This window comes from Microcaecilia unicolor, chromosome 11 (genome assembly GCF_901765095.1).
Source record: "Microcaecilia unicolor chromosome 11, aMicUni1.1, whole genome shotgun sequence".
In the NCBI taxonomy this organism is placed as follows: Eukaryota; Metazoa; Chordata; class Amphibia; order Gymnophiona; family Siphonopidae; genus Microcaecilia; species Microcaecilia unicolor.
Genome location: NC_044041.1, coordinates 59,069,209 through 59,093,319, shown reverse-complemented (window position 1 = coordinate 59,093,319; position 24,111 = coordinate 59,069,209). Strand labels below are relative to the sequence as shown.

General features: G+C 44.1%; 1 gene segment (V, D, J or C); it reads left to right on the top strand.

Moving 5' to 3' along the window:
• The first annotated feature begins 224 nt into the window (after nucleotides 1-224).
• LOC115480916 lies at nucleotides 225-19,966 on the top strand. The segment is given in 5 exon segments: nucleotides 225-305; nucleotides 388-706; nucleotides 16,460-16,463; nucleotides 19,778-19,782; nucleotides 19,963-19,966. Coding segments are annotated over 5 exon segments (381 nt in total).
• The last annotated feature ends 4,145 nt before the right edge of the window (nucleotides 19,967-24,111 follow it).

Sequence of the window (24,111 nt, the reverse complement as noted above, 5' to 3'; positions counted from 1 at the left end):
TCTCTATTCAGCACACACCTGGGCAGCATTTCAGGAAATATTATGGTGAGAGTGTTGACAGGGATTCATGTTCAAGTGTACAGTGCTGCGTACATCTTGTAGCGCTATAGAAATGATAAGTAGTAGTAGTAGTAGTAGCAAAGCTGATTTGCATGGAGGCGGAGTCTTGCTGCAGCTAGCCCTGAAGAAAGTGATATAAGCAGAGGCCAGAGATAGAAGTGCACAGGGTCTCCTGCCTGCTTAGGATTTCCTCAAGATGCTGCTCTGGGCTCTTGTAACAGTTCTGCTAGGTGCCTGGTGTGCAGGTAAGGAAGCACATTGGGAGGGAGGGACTCACTAAGTTGGATCAAATCCTGTTTTGATGCCTCAGCTCTATTTCTTTTGTAGGTGTAAGTTCCCAGCAACTGACACAGCCACCCTCAATCACAGTGACCTCGGGGCAGAATGTTGAGATCACCTGCACCTTGTCCCCTGGATTCAGCATTACCACTGACAGGGTTCGATGGTACCAGCAGAAGCTTGGCGGCATTCCCCGATTTATGTACCAGTACCAGTCCAATAATGACCAGTACAGGGTGCAAGGCATCCCCGAGAGATTCTCCGTTACCGCTGACACCTCTGAGAACCTCTGGAAATTAGTTATCCGAGGGGTGCAGGCAGAGGACGATGCTGTTTATTACAGTAACAGCTGGTACAGCAGCACTTAGCACAGTGATACATCCTCGCAGCACATTCAGTTAAAAACCTGCTCCAGCTTGCAGCTGAGCTGAATGTCACAGCTGAGGGAGTCATTGAACTCTTCCGCTCTACGATTCCCTAATGTGTCTGTTCCACATGAACCTTATTCTACCACAACATCACTTTGTATTTGTTCATACCGGAGTTGGCGAACACCTTTCCGGTACTATGTAAGCCACATTGAGCCTGCAAATAGGTGGGAAAATGTGGGATACAAATGTAACAAACAAACAAACAAGGCTGCGAATTGAAGCAGTGAATTGCTCCTGTTACAGTCTGTTATTCATACTGTAACTCTGCAGAGAGAAAATTACTCTGAGCTGATGGGGAAGAGTTACCTGGATCTTATGAATTTCAACACAGAAAAGTACAAAGCAAAGCACATGAGGGGGAAAAAAAACAGAACTACTGGGTTTTGTGAACAGAGATAGGGCTTTTGAAAATTGTGGAATTCATATACACGTACCTGAAAGGTGTTTGTGGGGCTGATGCTGGAGTTGGGATAGAGAATACACTTACACACATATGATAGATTTTCAAAACGTATGTGTGAGGGACTCCCTAAAAGGAGGTTCCTTTCCTTTTGAGCTTTCAAAAAAACAAAAAAACAAACAAACTAGAGAATTAATCCTTACTAGGAACTGGAGTTTTCTCTCCTTGGTTGGAGTGAAATCCAGAGATAAGGCCAGTGCTGCCTGCCTTGGGATTCTAGTAGAGCCAGGATACAGTTAAAGGCAACGCATGGATGGATTCCTTTAAATCATGCTAGTGAAACTCATAGGAAGTTGCTGGACTCATTCGCCTACAGCAGAAGTGACAGAGTTAATTTCCATGGACTATTTGCAACTCTGGGGGTTCTGATGCAGCTGGAGAGAAAAAGTCAGTTGGGAACTGAGAGGGAACCAAGGAAGAAACTGGTTCTGGTGGCTTTGGGCTGCGTCAATCCACAGGATTTAGCCCCTAAAAAGGGTGTTTGCCTGCTTTGCAGCTAAAAGGTTCCTCTGGATACAGAGTTGGGCATCACTCCCTGTCTGAAGCCAGAGCAGACACAGAGGGATTTTTACAGGAGAATCCCCACTATTAACAAGAGGTAAACTGTTCAAATTTCACTCAGAACTGATGAGTAGGAAGGAACTGCATTTGGAGCCTGTAGAGGAATATGGCTACCCCCAGGATGAGTCCTTAAATTTGAAGGAAGGTGTGCAGTGTCTAGGGAATTCTTTACCAACTCCCCTCTATTCACTGACAATAAGTACACTGACAGGAAACATTCCTGTGCAAGTAAAAGTTCATTATATAATTCACATAGCAAATAATCAAAGCTAGCAATATTTCTCTTAGCAGTATTTTCATTGCTAACCTTTTAAACTTCCACAAAACTTACACTTCAACAAACACAGGAGAATATTTCTAGCAGACCTCTTGCCCTAAGGATAATGATATAAACAGCCATACGACTTTTTGTGGCAGATACAGATAACATCTGGTCCATTCCTGAAAAGTCTCTGCAACAAGGTAGCTAATCAGTTCTTACAACATAGGCTTCAGCATGTATGTGACATACAGAGGGATAAATAGCTTCTTATCCATTAAAGTCTTGTTGTTGTTACCTGAAAGGCAGCACAAGGTATTCTTGCCCTCAGTGACTTGGGTACACCTGTGAAATGTAGGTTTCAAGAAAGAAAAATAGGAGAAAACCAGTGGCAAAGCTAGGTAAAGAAAAATGGCAAAGAAAAAAAGCAAAAGTGACACAGAAGAGCAGTATGACAAAAAGCCCACTGTTTTTCTTTGTTTGCAAATTGGTGGCTTGTAGCAGTAAACAATAATCACCATCTAGTGGTAGGACAGAGATGTGCAAATATTATTTTCTATAAAGTACTCTGGAAATTATGGGATAATGTCACATCTCAATGAATACTTCTGAGCTCAACTCCTTTCCCTATGTTTATATTACTAAATGGGAGTCATGAAACTGATAGAAATAATAAAGATTTTATTCACAGAAAAAATAAGAACTATTTATAACTTAATAAAGTAGAAATAAGTAGAATATCACAGAATAAAAAACTAAATGTCAGTTTCATACTGCCAGAATATCAATAATCAGACAGTAGTTAAAATAAACATGCAACTCCCTAGACACAATAGTCAGTGTCACCTGTTGTTACCCATAAGTGTTTGCAGAGCTTGGTTTATAACTAGGATCAATGAGCTGGTCTCTTGGAAACAGCAGGAATGGTGCAGTGCTCAATGATGTTCCAATGGCGGTCCATCAATGAGAAGATGTAGAAGGAACATCATCTACTCATCTGATGAGTAGATATCAAATGAAAAGTTGCTTGGTCAGCTGGAGATGTCCATCTTTTATATCATTCTGTTATCAGTACTGCCCAGATGGTTTGATAAAATTGTGACAAGTGATTGCCTGGTGTCCTTTGTTGTGACTTGAGAACCCATGAGAATGTCTTGTGACATTCCTTCTGGGAAAGAGTCCTGAAATTCAGGTTCCAATAAGTTCAAGGGTTACCTGACCCAGGTCCTTGTTACATGTCCTTGCATCAGCCAAATAAAGTCACAGGCATTGTTCTTCCAAAATGTAAGTATTTGCAAAAGTCAAACCACAGTTCATACTATAGAAGTCTTCAACACTGCACCTTTGTATTCAGTATATTTGCTCTACATTTGGCCCAGCTCTATAAGGCAGGGGCTTGTATCTCTTCAGGCTTTTCTGTTATCAGTGCTGTGTGCATACTGTGCCTGAACTCTGGAAACAGTCTCTCTGATTGGCCAGATCAGAGGTCACCAATATCAGCAGAACCAATCAGATATTCACTATCACATGGAAGTCAAATGAACAGCATTTTCAGTATGGAAAGTGGAACTGCAGCTGAGGTAGAGCCCGAATGAAACCAGGATCTTCGGTTTCTGCTGAAATTAGCTGCTCAGTTTTGGCAGAAACCAAAGCTGAAAATGAAACTGCCTCTCCCGAGACCCCACCCCCCCTCAGCGGCAGCTCCCTCATGGACCCACCCCCCTCCTGGACATGAACCTGGATCCAGGCTCCCCCCACTCCTGGCAGCAGCCCCCCTGATCCCACTCCCTCAGCGGCAGCTCCTTCCTTGGCCTACATTTTCATTGGTGGGTAGTGGGCGCAGGAGCATCCCCATTCACTTCTGTGCATGGCCATCTCTAGGTGAAAATGGTTTCTGAGACTCCTGTGGCAGTCTCATGAGACTGCTGTAGGAAGTCCCAGAAGTCATTTTCACCTGTAGCCAGCCATGCACAGGAGCAAGTGGGGATGCTCCTGTGCCCACTGCCCACCAATGAAAAGGTAGGCAAGGCCACCAAGAGACCCAGCCAAGCCCAGGACAGGACCGGACCACTGCGCCCCCCCCCCACACTTGGGCTACCACTGCCCCACTTTTGCCCCCCCCCCCCCCACTCAAGCCACTGCTGCCCCATCAACTTGCACTGCCCACCCCCTTACCTTCCTGTGACTGCTGCTGTCCTCACCTGCTGCACGCTGCACAGGACCCGGATGATTGCATTAACGCAATATCGTGTTAATGCAATCATCCAGGTCCTGGGCAGCACGTAGCAGGAGTAGGAGAAAGACCATCCTCCTTGAGAGAGACAGACCCATCCTGGAAGCAGGCAGGCAGGAGGAATCTTGCCTGCTCCAGGCCCGGGCCTCCTCTTGGAGGCTGGGCCTGGGAAATTTCCCCCCCCCCTGCCCCTCTTGGCGGCCCTGAAGGTAAGCCCAGGAGGGGTGTGGGCTTGTAAGGGGGCGGGTACAGCTCTGGATTCGGGAGGACGCTGCCGCCAAAAGGCCTTGGGGGGGGGGGGGGGGTGGAGAGAGAGAGTGATTGCGAGAGGAGGGGAGAATTTCAGTTTCAGCCGAAAATGTGCTGGCATTTTCAGCCAAAATCCAAAACCAAATTTCAGGCTGGTTTCGATGCCGAATCCAACCCAAAATTCGGTCAGCCTCTAAGCTGAGGAATGCCAAAGTTCCAAGCTGGTTAGAAATAACAACAACATTGCCACTGCTTCAAGGTTTTATTTGATAAATCTAAGCTAGAAACATCAGACAGAGAAATAAACATGCTGTCCTTGATTCTTCGCCCACAGGTAGAATGCAAAAACTGCAGTGTCACAGGTCCATAGTGCTTTGCAGTAGAAATTCCTGTTAGTTTGGTTCTGGTATCATTGGAACCCAAACAAGTTGGTCAGGCTGTCACCCAGGGCCGCCGAGAGGGGGGGACAGGGGGGACAAAATTCCCGGGGCCCGGGGCCACTGCCGCAGTCCGGCCCGCCCTCCGTCGCTGCCTGGCATTGAACTTAAGCGTCTCACCTTCGAAAGCGCAGCAAGCAGCAGCAGACCACTCCTTCCTTCCGTGTCCCGCCCTCGCCTGATGTAACTTCCGCGCAGGACATGGAAGGAAGGAGTGGTCTGCTGCTGCTTGTTACTGCGCTTTTGAAGGTGAGGCGCTTAAGGTCAGTGCAGAGGGCCCTGGGGTGGAGAGAGGGCCCAGTGACGGGTGGAGGGGGGCCCCGGGGGTGGCCTTGTCCCGGGCCTGGCCAAGTCTCTCGGCAGCCCTGCTGTCACCCTACAAGCCATTCAGCCCACAAAGGGATTACTGTCCAAGCAGGGCTGTAAGAGGTTTTGTTCAACACAGGTTAGACAGCAACCAAGTGGTTGAGAAGTTTCTCACCTCATTTCATGGGTTGTTCACTATTAGAGCTCTCCATGAACTGCTTAGGAAACTAACATTTCCAACATATCACAATGGCCCCCATCTGAACTGTGTGCACACATTTAGAATGCTTTACTTTTTTTTTTCCCAGCTCCTTTTGACTGCCAGCTCCTGCAGCTGGGTATTTGGCTTTGGACTGTTGCAGGAATTACCACTAGTGTTAGCAGAATCTGTGGTACTTCAGGAGTCAAACAGCACACACCAGAATGAGGGAGAAATCTTCTTTATTTGCCAGCAAACAAAGTAGAACATCAGCACTAAGTCTCTTCTTCTCTTTCTCAGCTCTCTGGATCTTGTGGCTTCTGTCTGTCCTCTTCAGCTCTCTTCTCTTCTTCTCAGCTCCTTCTTCTAATGTAAGCTGCTTCTGCTCCCAGTTATATACAGTTCTAACCCCCTCCTAGCCCCCCTTACTTTCCAGATGGTAAAAAATAGATTGATTACCCTGTCTGAACCAATCATCTCTATACATATGTTCAAAATATCAGTTACATAGGTTCCAGACATTTCCTAAACTGACCTATGACCTGGGGCCTCTCACACTAGACATTGTGGCTCCAGAACTCTTACATTTTATTATTATTCACATAATCCCAGCCATAGCTTAAACTGGGTTCATTTAGAGGCTAAGGGGGCCAGTCTTACTTAATGGCATACAGTCCTACATTTTGCTATAATCCATCAAGGAAGTAAGTTGACTTTTTCTGACCTCTTTTACCTATTAGCTTCATACATTGAACTAGCTAGGACTGTAGATAATTCAAACCAGATGCTGACCTTTTCAACTGCAGTCTTACTTGAAAAGTCAGGCAAAGATATAACACTGGATTGAAAAGATATTCTACATAGAATTATTAATTACACAGAATAAAACATATTCTAAAATAAACAGAAATCAGAATTCCTTCTAAGACAAAAATCTAAATACTTATAATGGTATCTATAATATCTATAATATCTATATCTAACCTATTTCCTTCTAACCAGTGTTCAATCTAATCCTTTTAATTGCCTGCAATATGCCTGGCTCATAATGGTATACAGATGTGGTAAACTAATACCTATGAACTAGCCTTAACCCCAAAAAGGGACAGTGAAAGTTCCATTTCTCTCTGACCTTTCCGACCTGTAGCCCAGCAAAAGTTAAACATTCCAAATAATCTAAACCACATGGCATTCCTCCATCACTTTACAGGACTGAAGAGTTAAAATACCAAATTATTTCTGTGCCCATGGCTGCCTCAGGACAACACTACCATCCTTTACCTGTGCTGCAAGGACTATATGTTGAAACAAATTTTTGTATATTTTATCTTAATGTCTGCTTAATGATCAATCTGATTGTCTTTTTCTTGTAAACGTTTTATATGCTACAGTGTGCTGTACAGTGCAGTCAATGAGCATATGCCAATAAAGCTGTTTGGTGTTTAACACTATTTGTTCTCTGGTAAATTCTGAGGTGCAAAGGGGGTTGTCACAGAGCTCAAGGAGCAACTGTGTCTTTTGATACCAGCTGTCCACATTTTAGCAGACACAGGTCCCAGAACCCTGACTCCAGGTACTGCAGAGCTGAGCCCTACAAAAGAAACTCCAGAATCTGAAGGTGTGCTGGGGTCTGCTCCCTGCAAAGCATAGGAGCTAGTGCTGTGGGTACTTGAACACCCCCAATATTGAGCAAACTCTTTGTTCCAGCAAGGGATAATTCCCATTGGGTTTAGCATGACCAATCGTTTTGAAAAGTTGGCTGCTATGACTGCAGGGTGGATAGTGTAGGCTCAGGGGTTAAGTATGTGTGTAAATTTTCACAGAGAAAGTACCCGCAGAAACAGTAAGTGCAGATTTGTTCGTGCACTCTTTGAAAATCACTGTAAATTCTGCAGGGTGAATATCTACACAGTTTACACACACATACTCTGTTTGAAAATTGAAAGTTTCTTCCATTGTGGATGGTTAGCTAAAGCCATGGTTTCAGAAAGACTAAAAGAATGACTAAATATCATTGTTAAGAATTCCATAGAGACCAGAAAACCTCATTCTGCCATCACATAAATCCATTAATTGCTCAGATTCTGCATGGGATAATTTCATAACAGGAATCTATGTGGAGTGGAAGAGTAGCCTAATGGCTAGAATAGCAGGCTGAGACCTAGGAAGGCTTCATTCAAATCCCACTGCTGCTTCCTGTGATCCTGAGCAAGTCACTTAAATGTCCATTGCCTTAGGTACAAACTTAGGGTTTTTTTTTTTTTTACAAAGCTGCATGGCAAGTGACAGGAAGCCCATAGGAACTGAATGAGCTTCCTCTCATTTGCCGCTCAAGAATTGCTAGCTCGGCTTTGTAAAAGAAGCCCTTAGATTGTACTCTTTTAGCATAATCAGACATTGAATTTGGGAGGGGGGGAGACTGAGCTCCCCTGCTCTCCACCCCTGCACTGCTTTCCATGTGCCCCCCTGACCCCCAGATACCTGAGCTGATGGGGATCCTCAAGTCATGCCAATGGAAGAGGTCCTCCAGCAGCCAGAAACTCTCCATGGCTGGCAGTTGGTGGCACTTTCCATGGCCACTGCCATACCAGTCCCCCTCCCCACATTCACATGCTTAGTTTTTGCTCACAGCAGCACCCTGACAGAATTAGTTTATGTTTAAATTTAATAAAATTTCCCACTGCAGCTCCTTGTGACTCTGGGCAAGCCACTTAACCCTCCATCACCCCAGGTAAAAAAACCACTTTGATTTTAACCACAGAAAGGCAGTATTTAAAATCTCATCCCCTTTCCCCTTTTCCTATGCCGCCCGGACAAATGTAATCATGGCAGTTTACAATACAGTAAAATAAAATAAAATAGAAAGGAACGCTATATTAAAATAGGATAAATCTTACATACACATTCAGACATTGCACTTCACTCCCCCACCCCCCCAAGAAAAAAAATTAGTGTGCCATGAGTTGATTTTCTTTTTCCTGAAGCGTATTGCTAATTGTTCGCAGTTTATTTTACCTTGTGTATATTGTGGAAAGAACGTAATATATTGTTTTTGATGATCCAGCTTTCTATGTTTTTTTTCTGTTTTTCTATGTTGTAAATATTTTGCTGTTTATAAATATAAATAAATCTGAGTGGCAGGTTATATTACTGTATATCTTGACACTCTGGCTCCAGCTGTGCTGTTCATCTTCTGAATCTGTGAGTAGTGGCTGAAATAGCAACACCACTGCAGGCCTATAGATTGAGAAAAGTAGTGGGTGCTCTTCTGGTCACAATGGATGTAGAATCACTATACAGCAACATTCCCCATGCAGATGGCATAGCTGCGCGTGATACAGTTCTAATAACATCTACCCTGGACCACCAGTACTCACTGGAAACTATTACAAAATTAATCAAATTCATTCTAACTCACAACTTTTTCCGCTTCAATAATGATATTTATGGGCACCAGGATGGCACCACAATATGCAAAACCTCTTTATGCAGAACAGGAAAAGACATTTTTAAATACATATCAGGCTAAACCCTAAAATACTACTGGTGTATTGATGATATTTTTATGAGTTGGACTGAGGGAGAAGAGGCTCTCAAACAATTTTACAGTTCTTTTAATACATACCATTCTACAATCAAATTCAAAATGGACTACTCCCTAGATAAAGTCAAGTTTCTAGATACCACAGTTTCCATCAACAGTGGCTATAATATAAACATCTACATACAGGAAATGTACAGATGCAGTTACTTCTACAACTCCAGCTTCCACCCTTCATGTAAAAAAAAAAAAAAATCCTTTATACACAACCAAGCCATACCATACCATCATATCTGCTCTGACCCAAGAGACAGAGATAAACACCTCAAAATCCTGACTGAATCCTTCAAACAAAAAAGGTACAACCCAAAATAATCTCCAAGAATATTGCTCTTCCCTTAACACATCCAGAGAAAGCCTACTGCAGTGCAAAGAAAAGAAATCCACAGAGTCCCCCTTGTAGTGACGTACAATCCAGAGCTGGAAAAACTGAGAAGAATCATAAAAGATCTACAGCTACTACTCCATGAGGATCAATTACTGAAAGATATTCCCGGCTCCACCAGTGCTGGCTTTCCAACAACCACCTAATCCGAAATAAAAATGAGTGAAAAGCAAGCTCCTAATTAACACTAAATGTATACTTTCTTATACAACTCCTATATATTTCTTAAATACTTCTTAATATGGTTGTTTGTTAATATACTATCATGTTTTATCATTGTCATGCTACCCAAAATCCTTCAGTTATCACTAAATGTATATTTTTCATGTATCTCTATTACTCATGATGTATTGTAAGCCACATTGAGCCTGCAAAGAGGTGGGAAAACGTGGGTTACAAATGCAACAAAATAAAAATAAATAAATACAAGCTCAAAAAGAAAAGAATGACACACATCCTTGCAATATACCAAGCTTCAAACTCTGCCAACACATTTCACAGGATACCACAGTCACTCACATGGGAAAAACATTCAGCATAAAGGAATCCTTCACATGCTCATCTTCAAATGTGGTATATATCGTTCAATGAAAAAAAAATGTGAAGAAAGGTGCTACACTGGAGAGACAAGCCAGATGCTAATGATGAGAATCAATTTATTCAGACATCATATGAAACACGACAATGCCAACCAGGATGTCACCTCTGTGGGACAGCGCTTTATAAAACCAGAACGCTGCATCAATGATTTTATGGCGAGAATAATAAAGGGAAATTTTAAGACAATCTAGGAACGTTAAACCTTTGAAGTCAAAATGATAAAATATTTTGGCACCCACCAGACAGGATGTAACAAAGATCTGGGTTTTCTATCCCATTATAAACCATAAAATTCTACTGCTTTGTCATCCTCTTATCAACCATCCATCTCTCCCTGTTTCTCACCAAACCCACCCACACCCTCTTCCTGTGAGACTGTCATCGGAATGTTTTTATGTTTCACGTATAAATTCTGATATTTGTCAACATTTGCTTATTTCTGATCTGAAGAAGAAGGTGTTACCTTCAAAACCTAATCAAGTCAGTCCAATAAAAAAAAAAGTATCATCTTATTTTCTTTTCTACGTTTTGTTTTATTTCTATTTATTACCTTATGGACTATAGATTGCAACTGTTCTGCAATTCATTGTGTCACCTATGGGTGTCACCCTTGGTGCACATGAGGCCAGGAGTGATCTAGTTACAAATGAACAAATTCAGCTTCTGAGCACAGGCCAATATCTAGGAAATTGCTGCAGCTCCCCCCCCCCCCCCCCACCTCTTTCCCCTCCAGGGGAGGGAGTCCAATTCATGGCACTTTCTGCTCACAGCTGCTAATGTCCTGGGTCATTCCTTTATTCACAAAATATTTGTGCAAAGTCTGGGAAATTATCATTATTTAAACTTGTAAAGTTACTGCACTCAGATAATTTCCTAACATTTTGGTTTATTTTGAGGTTTTTTTTTTACTTGAGTTTTATTAAAGAATGTAGATATAATCCTGTATTAAACAGCCTGCCACTCTATCACACCAGCAACATTTACAGATTTTAAACAATCACTGCTATTTATTTTTATCACTCCCCAGTCTCAATTACATACCCCCTTCAATTTGGACACTGTAAGCCCACCCTGATTTAAGAGTCCTTTCCCTAGCAGACACATATATATATCACTGGCTGTAATATCAGAAACAGCTTCAGTCCAGTCAGAGTCTATCTACTTTTACTAAGCCAAGAATAACAATAGTCCTGCAATTCTGGGTGGGCCTAGGCCCACACAGCACATATCTTCAGAGAAACTTCAACAGATTTATCTCCTACATATCAGGGTTACTCCACTTTTATTCCTCTGAGGTAAAGAAAATTCAAAACATCTAACGCTTTGCTGACTCAGCAGGTTGAAATGAAAACTCATACAAACATGATACATACATGCATATCACACATACACACAGAGTGCACACCCAGCTCTATCCTTTCACAGCTAGTATCACTGTTTCACACAAGGCTTTGATTTGGGAATAGGACTGATTTTGTTATCAGTCCTTACTTTTTTTATTAGCACACGTTATTCTTTTATTTGACTTTTGTGATTCACTTGCCTGCACTATTAGTCAGTATAACTTCTTGTCCTGTCACTGTCTCACTATTCCCAGTTCTAAGCTTGTGTCACAAAGACAGGAATGAGATCATGGCTCAGCAGAAACATCTCACTCATAACCTGAGGGTGGTGATGTGGAATCTCACATCAGCCAATAAGATCTGAGAGCCTAGTGCTCATTTGCATGTTGGAGAGCCCCAGTCCAGCCCTGGGGTCTGTTCAGGGATAAAAGCTGGAGGCTGAGGGTTCCCAGAAAACAGGTTGAAGAGTCCAGCTCCTCCCCCCAGTTCCTGTACTATGACCTCCACTGGGCTGACCCTCGGTCTCCTGAGCCTTTTCCTGACAGGTAATTCATATTATGGAGCTGCAGTTATTGAGCACATGCAGGGCTGGCTCTGAGGACTAATTAAAGCTACTCTTTCTTCCAGGTTCATGGGCCCAACACTCAGTGACACAGGAGCCCACAGTGACAGCCCGGCCAGGGGAGACAGTGAGACTCTCCTGCACCTTAGGAGGGGGATTAACTGTCAGTAACAACCGGGTTGTTTTCCTCCAGCAGAAGTATGAAAAACCTCCGAGATACATGTTGCATTATTTCACAGAGTCTAGCAAGGGCAAAGGCTCTGATGTCCCTGACCGTTTTGTGGGTTCTGCCTCTGGCAGTGTTGGGTATTTAACCATTAATGGGGTCCAGCGAGAAGACGATGCTAACTATTATTGTACTACATGGAGTGGCAGTGCGTTGCACAGTGATACAGAAACAGGGGAAGTGAGACAAGAACTTCCCTAAATACAGAACTTCCCAGTGAGAGCCCAGCGTGAGGGGAGAGGCTGTGGCCAGGCCTGCAACACCTAGTTAGAGCAGGGCTGGATTGGGTCCTAGGGTAATATAAATTTGTGGGCCTTTATAATGAACCCCATTCACTCTTTCTCGCCCCCGCAGACCACATTCACTTTTTCACTGTCCTTCCTTTCCTCCAGTGGTTCACCTCTAATGAGCTGGCTTGAAGTAAAGGAATAGCCTTGTGGTTAGGGCAGCAGGCTGAGAAACAGTGCAACCAGGTTTCAAATCCCAGCGTTCCAAGTAATGGCCCGGGTGACCTCAGGCGACTGATGTTTACCCTGCATTGCCTGAGGTATAAATTTGAATGAATGCCCCATTAATCTCAAAGCTATGGGATTAATTTTATATAATAGGTATTTATATTGCAACTCAAGCCCCAGAATACCTACACATAAATCATATAATTATAGGAGGAACTCCTTCTATGCAGTTACATTTTATAGCAAAGTCTTTTTCTGCATATGTGTAAAAGAGGTTCACGCGTGGAAAACATTTGTAAAATGATCCCCCACATGCTTAACTCAAATTAAAGCACTAGGAGGCTTTTTCTCATCAGAGGTGTTCCAGTGAAGGAGAATGTAGAGAAGCAGTAGGTGGGAAACCCCACCCAGGGGCCTACCAGAGCCTTAACCCCCTGTTCATGGGATTAAGGGAACGAGAAGGAGGATAGTGTCAGCACAGGGGAGGAACGAGTTCCCTGAAGCCATAAAGAAAGTGTTTCCTACCTGCATTGAACTGTTCTGGGAGATCACTCTGACCCACATCTGTCCCTCTGAGGTATAGAATACCTGATGGTTTGGTCATGGAGAGACTGGATCCTAACATGGCCATAGGAAGCATTGTGGAGGTGGTTTGATTGCACAGGGCACAAGGGAGGAGAGGGCACCAAATTTGCACCCCATCCATTGCCTTTCCTGTTTGGCTGCAACACAGTGGGTGGAATGGGAGCACTAAGAGATGTGTCACACAGGGTGTGTTTCCAGCTTAGGATGCTCCTGGATCCTAAACTTTAGTCCGAGAGAGCAAGGTTTGAAGCTGCTGACCAATGTAAGATCCCCGTCAGTGAAGGGATTGTAAACTGAAAGCAGTGGAACTGGTGACTGCCTGCCCTCTTCAAGTGTTGGGGATAACTCACCCACCCAAGGACTTATCCTTTACCTGTTCACAAGGTAAATTCACAGCATTCAGGGAACACAGAGTAATACCTAACGAAGAGTTAACTGAAACACAACTGGGATAAGGGCACAGAAACACTGTTATCACCCAAGTACTGTAAGAGAGAGAGAGAAAAATACTAAAGACTTAAAATCCATCGTGGTGAACCATTTTACCTAAATCAAGAAGAAAGAGTGCACCATCGCAAGGAGTGACACTGTACAGAAGAGACCAAGACCTATATCTCTTATAAAACTGCTTTGTCTCATTGTTTTCATTATTCTGCTTTTCTATGTAATTGTACATTACTGGAGAGCCCATTAAAAAAGAAGTTATTATTTTAGAGCTAGCAAGGTCTCTGGTCTTTTTTTTCTAATCGATCTTATACCTCACACTAACATTATCGGCTTCTGTCTCACCTAGAATGTAAACCACACTGAACCCTGGAAAGGGGATATTAGCGGTATACAAGATTTGATTAGATTTTAGCTTTACCGTATCTAAATACCATTGGCATCTAGTATTTTAAGCTCACTGGCAGGAAGACTCTTATCTGTCTAGGTGCTCTGAAAGAGAAAGCTGGGAGTGTTCAGAATGTATTTTAGCTATAGGCGCTACTGTTTTGATTATAACCATCTCTGGTGTAACCCACAGCCCTGCTAGTTGTGAGGTGTGCTACAGTTATATGGAGAATGGCTGAATTTCACTTCTGTTCAGCTTTAGGCCCCAGTCTAGGATGCTCCTATTCCCACTCAATGTTTACGGAAAAACTGTGACTTGCACAGTAAAAGTATATTTATTTGTTACATTTGTATCCCACATTTTCCCACCTATTTGCAGGCTCAATGTGGCTTACATAGTACCGTAGAGGCATTCGCCAGTCCGATAAAGAAGCAAATACAGGTGGTATTATTGTAGCTCCGCCCCCTCACGCCTGGGTGTGATGTAAGGTAGAAACAGGATTCCGGTTAGCCTGATGTCAGTGGTCGTGGCAGCTTTTCCGGAACCCAGCACCCAGGAATGGGGAGAGGACCACAAAAACTAACCTCGTCACCTACCCTCGAAGGATAGGTGAGGAAATATAAACTAAATTCAGGATTTCTCCCTATTTCTTTGGAGGCAGTAAGGCAAATTAGAATGTCTGAATCAATATAACAAGTTTATTTAAAACATTCTTATCTCTTGTATAGTAAGCAACAAATGAATTCCTCTTTACATCAGAACCCCCCCCCCCCCCCAAATGTTAACTTTGTATCTTTCCAAACAGGCTTTCCATTAATAACTTTATTTTACTTGTTTTCTCTCTGCAGAGACCTCCTTCGTCATTAAAGAGCACCTATTAGATAAGTATCCCCTCAACTATACATTCATAAATTTCACAAAACAAACATGAAATATATTTTCTTTTGCTATAACCCTTAAGAATTGATTCTTTGGGTATTATTTCTTCTATTCACAGATATCTCCAACTGCTCATCCACTATCACCAAAGAATAAGGTAAGTATGATTTTCTTTCAACTTTCCATTTTCTCTTTTTAGATTTTCCCTGCTTTCCCAAAGTCACTTAGCTGATGCAGGTTTTCTCTCATTGGTGTGTAGCGTAGACTTTCTTGCGTGGGGGCCCATGTTGTTTTCCGGAACTTCGACAGTCCGATCCAGTATACAGCTTCTTCTTAAACCTTTCGCTTAAATAACTAAAAGAAGGCAAAACCCTGCCTCTCCTGCATTTTGAATTTACAATTTTAAAACTATTGGGAAGTATTACCAAATACTGTGGCCAATTTAAACTAACAAAATAAAATTAACCAAAATTCGCTTTCACTCCAGGCCTTTGCTATTTTTTTTTTATTTCCCTAAGCTGTGAAAGAGTGACTGACAGCCTTTTATCATATGCACCACACTCAACATTCCATCACCAGCTCCACAATACTCCCCATACATTTACCTAGCTCACCAAAATTCTTTCACTGTTTCCTGCTATTTGATTTCTTTAAATATTCCCTTACCACAACCACCCTGTTCTCAACTGGCTTTCATTTAAACACTTCAACTTATTTCCCCCTGCAATTCATTCAGCAGTTACCCAAAATTTCCAAACTTAGAAGAAATTAATTTAGACCTTTCCCCAATCACACAATCTCCCACTCTTCCCTTAATACCTTTACTGTCACCCAAACTCACTCCAATAACTCTTATTTTCCTCAAATTCACCTCTGCCTCTCTCACTCAGAGCAGCACCTCCACTCACTTCAGCTGTCAGACCCACTCTGCCAACTGCCAGCTGCTGTTACCAAGCCAACAGAAGCTCAGGTCTCAGCAAATTCCAAGAAAATGCACTGCTGGTCACAATGGAACTCTGGGACAACTTGGGTAATTTTATTTATTTTATTAACATTCGTCCTAGCTAAAAAAAACAATATTGTCCCCAATATTGACACATTCACTACTATCATCTCACTTTTTTTCCATTTCCAATTTTTTATATTTGTCTAGAGCAAAAGAAAAGAAAATCAAACCCCGCCTCAGAAAACCCCGGAATATCAGGTAAGTATAGGTTTTTAAAAAAATGTTTTCTTTCTTTAAATCACTTAGCTGTACTCCGTCACATGGTGTCTCAGTAGGTCTGCAGTCTTTCTTGCATGGGGGCCCAGTTGTCCGCTCTGCTCACTTTCAGGATGTCTTCTTTCTACACCTCTCTTAATTAACTTAGAGGGACAGAAAACCCTTTCTCCCTGGAAGACAGCTTTCCTAAGGGTTATTCACTTAAAAATACTGTGGCCAGATCTACCTTCAGAAATAAAATTAATCAAACCAATCCTTAGCACTTCCAAGCCTAGCTATTTAGTTTTTGCTTCCCTATGCTGTGCAAGAGAGTCTGACAGCCACTATGTATCACACAATCATACAAGCTCTTCAGCTCTTGCCTCAGTGTCATTCATTCAAAGATTTCCCAAAATTCTTCAAATAGAAGTAAATGAGTTTCAAACCCTTCCCCACTCACATCTTTACTCTCACTTTCCAAGCCTAGCTATTCTGTCAACACTCAAATTCTCTTCCACACGTCTCTTTTCCACAAAATTCCTTTCTGACTTTCCCACTCACAGCAGCGCATCCACACGCTTTCACTGCCAGATGCTCTCTCTTCAAAAACTTTTAATTTCATTCAATCCCACACTGCCTCTCCCACACCAAACAGCACACCCACTCTCTTCAGCTGTCAGATCCTCTCTGCAACTGCCAACCAGCCCCGTCTCCCAGGAAACCCCTCCTTAGCTTCCCATTCCAAACCCTTCTCAAAATTCCAAGCTACATTGCTGACCGGTGGAATGTTCGCCAGCACAAGTAAATCCCCATTTTACAACTTTGTTTTTTCTTCTTTCCCTAACCCCATGTTACATTATGGTTGAGTAAGGAGCATATGTTTCAGTTACAATGGGAATCAAAGAGAGGAAAGATTATTTATTTATATGCATTCCCAAGGTCAACATTTTCAGCATAAACCACTTATATGACTGGAACCCACTGAAAACTGCCCTTCTTCTATGATTTATTTTCAGTCTGATGGCATCATGAAGTGCTCCCTCATCTTAGTACTATTGGAAAGTTTATACAGTTATTAACTGTTCCACTCCATTCATGATTTTATGAACTTAAAAATAAATAAAAAATAAAACTTCTACAGACCTGTCAAGTGGAAGACTCCCACTTTCACCGATCATTTCCCACCAAGAAATCAGGATCTCCCGCTGAGTGGCTTCCTGTTCAGTGACAGCAGGAAGTGCCTTCATAAAGTACCATCTTCTGCCACCCCCCCACGGCAGCAGGAGATGACATTTTATGAAGGCGTTTCCTGCTGCCGCTGGACGGGGAGACCACTCCCGTAGCCATTGACCGTGAATCAGCTGTGCTGGGGGTGGAATTGTGGGTAAATCTGGGTGGAGCAATGGGCGGAGCAGGATGGAGCTGGAGCAGAGCTGGGGTGGGCTGGGGGCGGACCCTAAATTTCCCGCTGAGTGAATCAACCACTTTGGCAAGTCTGCTTTTATCATATCCCCTCGCCAAGCTGACAAGCCTAAACCTGTTTAGCCTCTCTTCAAAGAGGTGTTCTATCCCCTTTAACATTTTTGTTCACACTACATCCTTTTGTATTGTTCTCATAATGCGTACTCCAATGCACTGCTTAACAGTAAGCTAAACCACTTCAACATATAAGTGAGGATTTTGTTTTCTTAATTTCCAACTGTTTATTACAAATAAGCCAACAAGATACTTAGGGATCCTTTTACTAAAGTGTGTTAGATTTTGCAGTCACTACGGCTTAACACAGAAAAGTGACATGTGGTAGCTGCAAATCTAATTCAACCACTGTCGGGGGCATGCCCAGCATTTTCCACTGCAGGCTGCATTAGCACACAGTAGTCAGGTTGCAGCTAGTATGGAGGTACTTAGCACCTCCTATTTAGGAGGTGGTAAATGGTCCCACGCTAACTGCACATTAGTCAGTTAGCATGCGGTAAGTGAAAATCCACCTACAACACAAAATTCCCTTAACCCTAAAAATAACACAAAAATGGTTAATACATTTTGGGGCCCTTTTACTAGGCACTAGGGTATGCCTACCTCTCAGCAAAAAGCCCTGCCGTGAGATGCGCTGAGATGTCCTGCGGTAGTGTGGCCATTAGCGTGTGCTAATCCCGCACTAAAACACAGTTTTTAGATTTTAGCGCGGGAGGCGTGTTAATGAGCAGAAAGTAGGTGTGTCCTACGCTAATCAGTTAACGTGGGGCCATAGTAATGTGGGGCCATAGGAGCCAACTTTTCAAAATTATTGGGGATGGTAAGCAAATGGAAATGACCCCTCCCTGGACACATACAAGGAATTTTCTCAATATTGGGGGTGCTCAAGCACCCACAGAGTCGGCTTCAATGACGTGGGCACATTGCCGCGCACTGCCTGATTAGTGCAGAGTTAGCGTGGGAGCCCTTAGTGCCTACTAAATAGGTGGCAGGAAGGGATCCTGCAGTAATGGGGAACATAGGAAATGTGGCCCTTTTACCACTGTGCTAAAAATGGCCACCCCATGAAAGAAACCCGTGCTCTAAACACAGAGCCAGCCATGTTTTAGCGCAGCTTAGTAAAAATAGCCCATTGCGTATTATTTGTTACTGTGAGTCATACAATTTGTAAACAACCTAATGCATTTTAGTAAAAGGGCCCCTTAGTTGAACCCAAGACTGCTGCACTGATTCTGGTTCAATACAAACACAGAGAGTTTTGTGTAGTTTCTCTCAATGGAGTATTTCTGTATTGATATTGTCTTTCCCAGAGATGGAAAAGAGAGGTAATTGAGGTAGATGTGAGAAAACAACAAGGCAAACATTCCACCAGATCCAACGCGCAGGATAAAAGCAAGAGGCAGATGTAATAAGAAGATAAACACCCAGAGGAAGGAGCATTAATTTAGCCCTTGACATAACCGTTTCAAGGCGAAACATGGTCACGTTGGGCACTGATGTGTAAATCTCTGGAAGCCTTTGGATTTTAAATTAGAACTGTTTATCTTCTTATTATGTCTGCCTCTTGCTTTTATCCTCCACGTTGAGGTAGATGTTACTACAATAATTTGTGAATAAAAATAATAATATTTTCTTTTACAGGTAAAATATTTTGATCTAAACTCTATTTTTGCTAAAAATAAAAGTAATCAGCAATTGAATATCTGAGGCTTGCATAGCCACCAGATGTTATCCTGATGTTTAAAATTTCAAGAACTTTTGCAGGTAATTATTAAATGGTTTCAAAGTATGAACTTGTTTAGTTTTCAGTAAATATTTCTTAGTAGCATATCTATTTCACATTCTACTGTTTTTCTTTTATATGTATCTGCCAAAAAATCTGTAAGTCTTGCAAGTGCAGAAATCAGATAAACATTCTATCCTTAGCATGAATTAATATTAAAATACTAGGAAAAAATGCCCGTTTCTGAGCGCAATGAAACGGGCGCTAGCAAGGGGCCCCCTCCCTCCGTCCCTCCAAGCTACTTGCCTTGTTCGCTGTGGCGTTTCCGTTTCGGCCCTCGTCGAGTGTCATAGCTCCGCCCTCGACGTCATGACGTTTTGACGTGAGGGCGGTGCAGACACTCCAGTGCACACCGGATATCTCGGGTGCCTCAACTTCCGTGGAGGCTTCAGAACGTTGGGGTTGCCTTTTATATAGAGAGATACTCTCTTGAAACGCTTGATGTGTTCCTAAAAATTCGGTTTCCTTAAACAGGATTTGTTTCTGGCAAATCCACTGCAGCAATGAAATTAACAGGAAAGTATGATTGAACTCTGTCTTGTGTCTGGTATATTTTTCAGGTAAAATAAATGAAAGTGCACGCTAAAATAATTTTGTTCTTTTTAGCTCAGTCACTTAGGTCTCCAGATATCTTGACTGCATGTTCTTGAGCTGGACGCCTCCCTGAAAATCCTTCTGTTTCCAACTCCACATTCAGGATCTTGCAGAGTTTTTCTTTGCCGGTACTCATTACTCTGATTTTAATAAATCAATAAGAGACCCTTTTACTAAGCCGAGGTAAAAAGTGACCTGCGCTAGTTTGGACGCATGAAATTGGCACCCACTGGGCCATTTTTTGACCATGGTGGATAAAAAGACTTTTTAAAAATGGGACAGTGTCGCGTTTCTCACCTGCTGTGCGCCTTGTCCGCTCCTCGCCCCCGCTTCCATGATAGGGAGCGTCAGCCATGCTGGCTGGGCTGGCGCTCCGACTCTGCTGGCAAGCGCCGGCCGTCATGGCAGCGTTGGCACTCTTGTCCACCGCTGTTCCCATAGTTTGGCGCACCGGCGCTCCTAGGATAGTTCTTCTCTTCCGGGTGCGGGGCCCGGGAACGTGGGAACTCTTGCCACGCCTCCGATGTCCAGATTGGCCATTCGCGCCTGGGCTCTGCCTCCTCCTGCTGGCGGGCCAATCATTGTCTCTCTTGCCAGCTGATTCCTTTGTGCTAGTGATGGTGGGGGCTATTTCAGGAGCGTCAGTCCTCCACTTCATTGCTTTGCTTCTACTTCGGTGGATTTTTGTTGGTGCGGATCTGTTCTCAAAGCTGTTAACTTTTCATCGCTGACCACTGCTTGGATCCTGACTACTCCCTGCTTGCTGCCAGACCTGACAACTGCTTGAATCCTGTCTACTCTCTGCTTGCTGCCAGACCTGACCACTGGTTGAATCCTGACTACTCTCTGCTTGTTGCCTGACCTGATAACTGCTTGAATCCTGATTACTCTCTGCCTGCTGCCTGTGGCTGTCTGACCCCTGCCAGTATCCGGAAGCCCTGTCGGCTGCTTGCACCTGGGGGCTCAACCCTCGGGGAACGGTGGTCAACACAGGTGAAGCCTCGGGGTTGGGCTGCCCTTCAGAGCGCAGGTTCGAGTCTTTGCTCCTGTGCTCCTCCTGGGCTCAAGGACTCAAGAACGCAACAGACAGTAAATGACCGTGTGCTAATATTAAATGTAGCACACAGCTATTTACTGCCTGAGCCCTTACTGTTACCTATTTACTTGGCAATAAGAGCTCACGTGCAACTCGTTCAGTAATCAGACAGTGCAAGGCAATGTGGCCGCGCTGCCGATTACCGCCGAGAACGCCTCTGTGGTAGAAAATAGAAAACTTTTCTACCATGGGAAACAGCATGTGCCAAATTTGTAATTTCTGCCAGGTGCCCTCGCCACCCCAGTGGTAGTGCTGATTTGGCGGGTTCTACCCTCACATTAGCCCAGTGGCATACCAAGGGCGGGGCGGTGGGGGTGGTCCACCCTGGGTGTCAGCAGGTGGGGGGGGGGGGTGCTCTGCTGGCGCCGAAGTCCCCACCTGCCTACCACCAAATCTGTCGGCAGATGACCCTCTTCTCCTGCCACCCAGCCGGCACCCAGCCTTTAAAAAAAATCAGTGAAGTGCCTTGCGTCTGCTCTGCTGTAAAAGAAGCAAATCGCCTCGTCGCGTTGGCCCTTCTCTCACTGTGTCCCATCCTCGCGGAAATAGGAAGCTACATCAGAGGGCGGGACATAGTGAGGGAAGGGCCGACGCGACGAGGCGATTTGCTTCCTTCACAGCAGAGCAGAGCAGACGCGAGGCGCTTCATTGATTTTTTTTTAAGGCTGGGTGCCGGTTGGCAGAAGAGGGTCGTCTGTCGATGGAGCTGGTAGGTAGGTGGGAACTGGGTCAGGGAGGGGGGAGGCTCAGATGGGAGAAGGGGGCTAGGTCTGGGGGGGGGGGCTCAGATGGGAGACGGGAACTGGGTCTGGGAGGGGTCTCAGATGGGAGAAGGGAACTGGATCTGGGTGGGGAGGGGCTCAGATGGGAGAAGGGGCCTGGGTCTGGCTCAGATGGGAAAAGGGGCCTGGAGCTGGAACTGGGGTCTGAGAAGGGGGCAGGAGGGAGAATGGGACCATGTCTGGGGCAGGTGGGAGAATGGGGCCATGTCTGGGGCAGGTGGGAGAATGTGTCTGGGGCTGAAAAGGGGGACCGTAATGCAAGGCATGTGGATGAAAGGGACTGGAACTGGGGGCTGAAAAGGAAGTTAGATGGGATAAGGGGGCTAGTACTGGAACTGGGGGCTAAAAAGGGGCAGGGGCTGAAACTGTGGGGACTGGGGACTGGAAAAGGGACAGGGAGAAGTGGCTGGGGCTGAAGCTCGGGACTGGTGGCAGAAAAGGGCTGGGGTTGAAACTGGGAACTGGGGGCTGAAAAGGGGACAGGGAGAAGTGACTGGGGGCTGAAGCTCGGGACTGGTGGGAGATGTGGACTGGGGCTGAAACTGGGGAGTGGTGGGATAGTGGGGCTAAAACTGGGGGCTGAAAAGGGGGACATGTGGGAGATGTGGGCTGGGGCTGGAACTGGAACTAGGGGCAGGTGGGATAATGGGGCTGGAACTGGGGGCCGAAAAGAGGTGGCAGAGAGAGAGGGGACAGATCCTGGATGGAAGGGGGAGCGAGAGGGAGGGCAGACCCTGGATGGATGGGAGAGGGAGGGCAAATGGTGGATTGAAGGGGCAGAGAGAAAGGGCAGACAGTGGATGGAAGGAGAGAGAGAGGGCAGATGGTGGATGGAAGGGGCAGAGATAGAGGACAAATTTGGATGGAAGGGAAAGAGAGGGCAGACAGTGGATGGAAGGGGCAGGGAGAGAGGGCAGACATTGGATGGAGGGGACGGCAGAGAGGGCAGATACTGGATGGCAGAGAGACAGCGAAGACAGATGCTGGATGAAATGAAGACAGTGAAAAGAAGATGAGGAAAGCAGAAACCAGAGACAACAAACTGTAAATAAAATATATATATTTATTTTTTTGCTTTAGGATAAAGTAGTATTGTAGCTGTGTTAATAAATGTTTATAATAGAACATGGAAATAAGGTAATCTTTTTATTGGACTAATTTTAATACATTTTGACTAACTTTCAGAGAACAAAACCCCCTTCCTCTGGTCAGGATAGGATACTGTAATAGCACTATACTGTATTGACCTGAGGAAGGAGGTTTTGGCCTCTGAAAGCTAAATGTATTAGTCCAATAAAATTATATTCTATATTTGTTTTATTTCTATTTCTTAATTTGTAAAGTGGTGATTGGTACTTGTTAGTTTTTTCAAATTTACATCTGCTGTCTTTATATTTCATACAAGACACTACTTATTTGATAGGAGTCCCTTGTTTTTTGTCTTTATATTTTGCACAGTACTAGGGGACATTTTCTGTTTCTGTGGCGTTGCATTGTATGCAGAGTCTGGCATCTTGGGGGTTCAGTTTAATTTTTGTCTAAATAGAAAGTTTATGATTACTTATTCTATAGTGGATTAGGGTGTATCTGTGTTTGTGAAAAAGACATGGCTTTGGGTTGACATTGACTGTGCAGGATTGACGATCTGTACTATTCTGACTGGTTTTGTTTTACAATAGGTGAATTGATGTTCTAGTGCTCACTGTAGTGTTTAAGATGCTTTCCTTTTCCTTGTGTGACTTGTAGAAATTACTGCTTATGGTATGCTAGAATTGCTCTATAGGTCCTGAGTATTTTGTATTCTCGGTATGCCTGGTACTGGATTTTGTAGGGGGTGTTAAAAAATGACCAGCCCTGGGTGTCAACTACCCTAGGTATGCCACTGTGTTAGCCCTACTGCAGTTTAGTAAAAGGGCCCCTAAGAGAACCTAAGCTTATTACGCACTTAAGTGCAGATGATCAAAAGCCCCGTGCTGTTCCAAACAGTGCTCTAAAATTAGCGCCGGAACAGCATGGGGCAATAACGCCCCTATGCAAATTCATGCGTGCTATTAGCTCTAATCACAGGGGTACTTCTGTGGGAGGTCTGGGCTGTCAAAAAAAAGCTCGGACCTGTCAAACATTCCAAAGGGCTGGAGAGACCCCCCCCCCCCCACAAAGAAGAGCCTGACGTTATGTGACCCCCCACCCCACTGACAGAACAGCCAGACCTGACCTAACCTCCCCCCTGCCAGAAG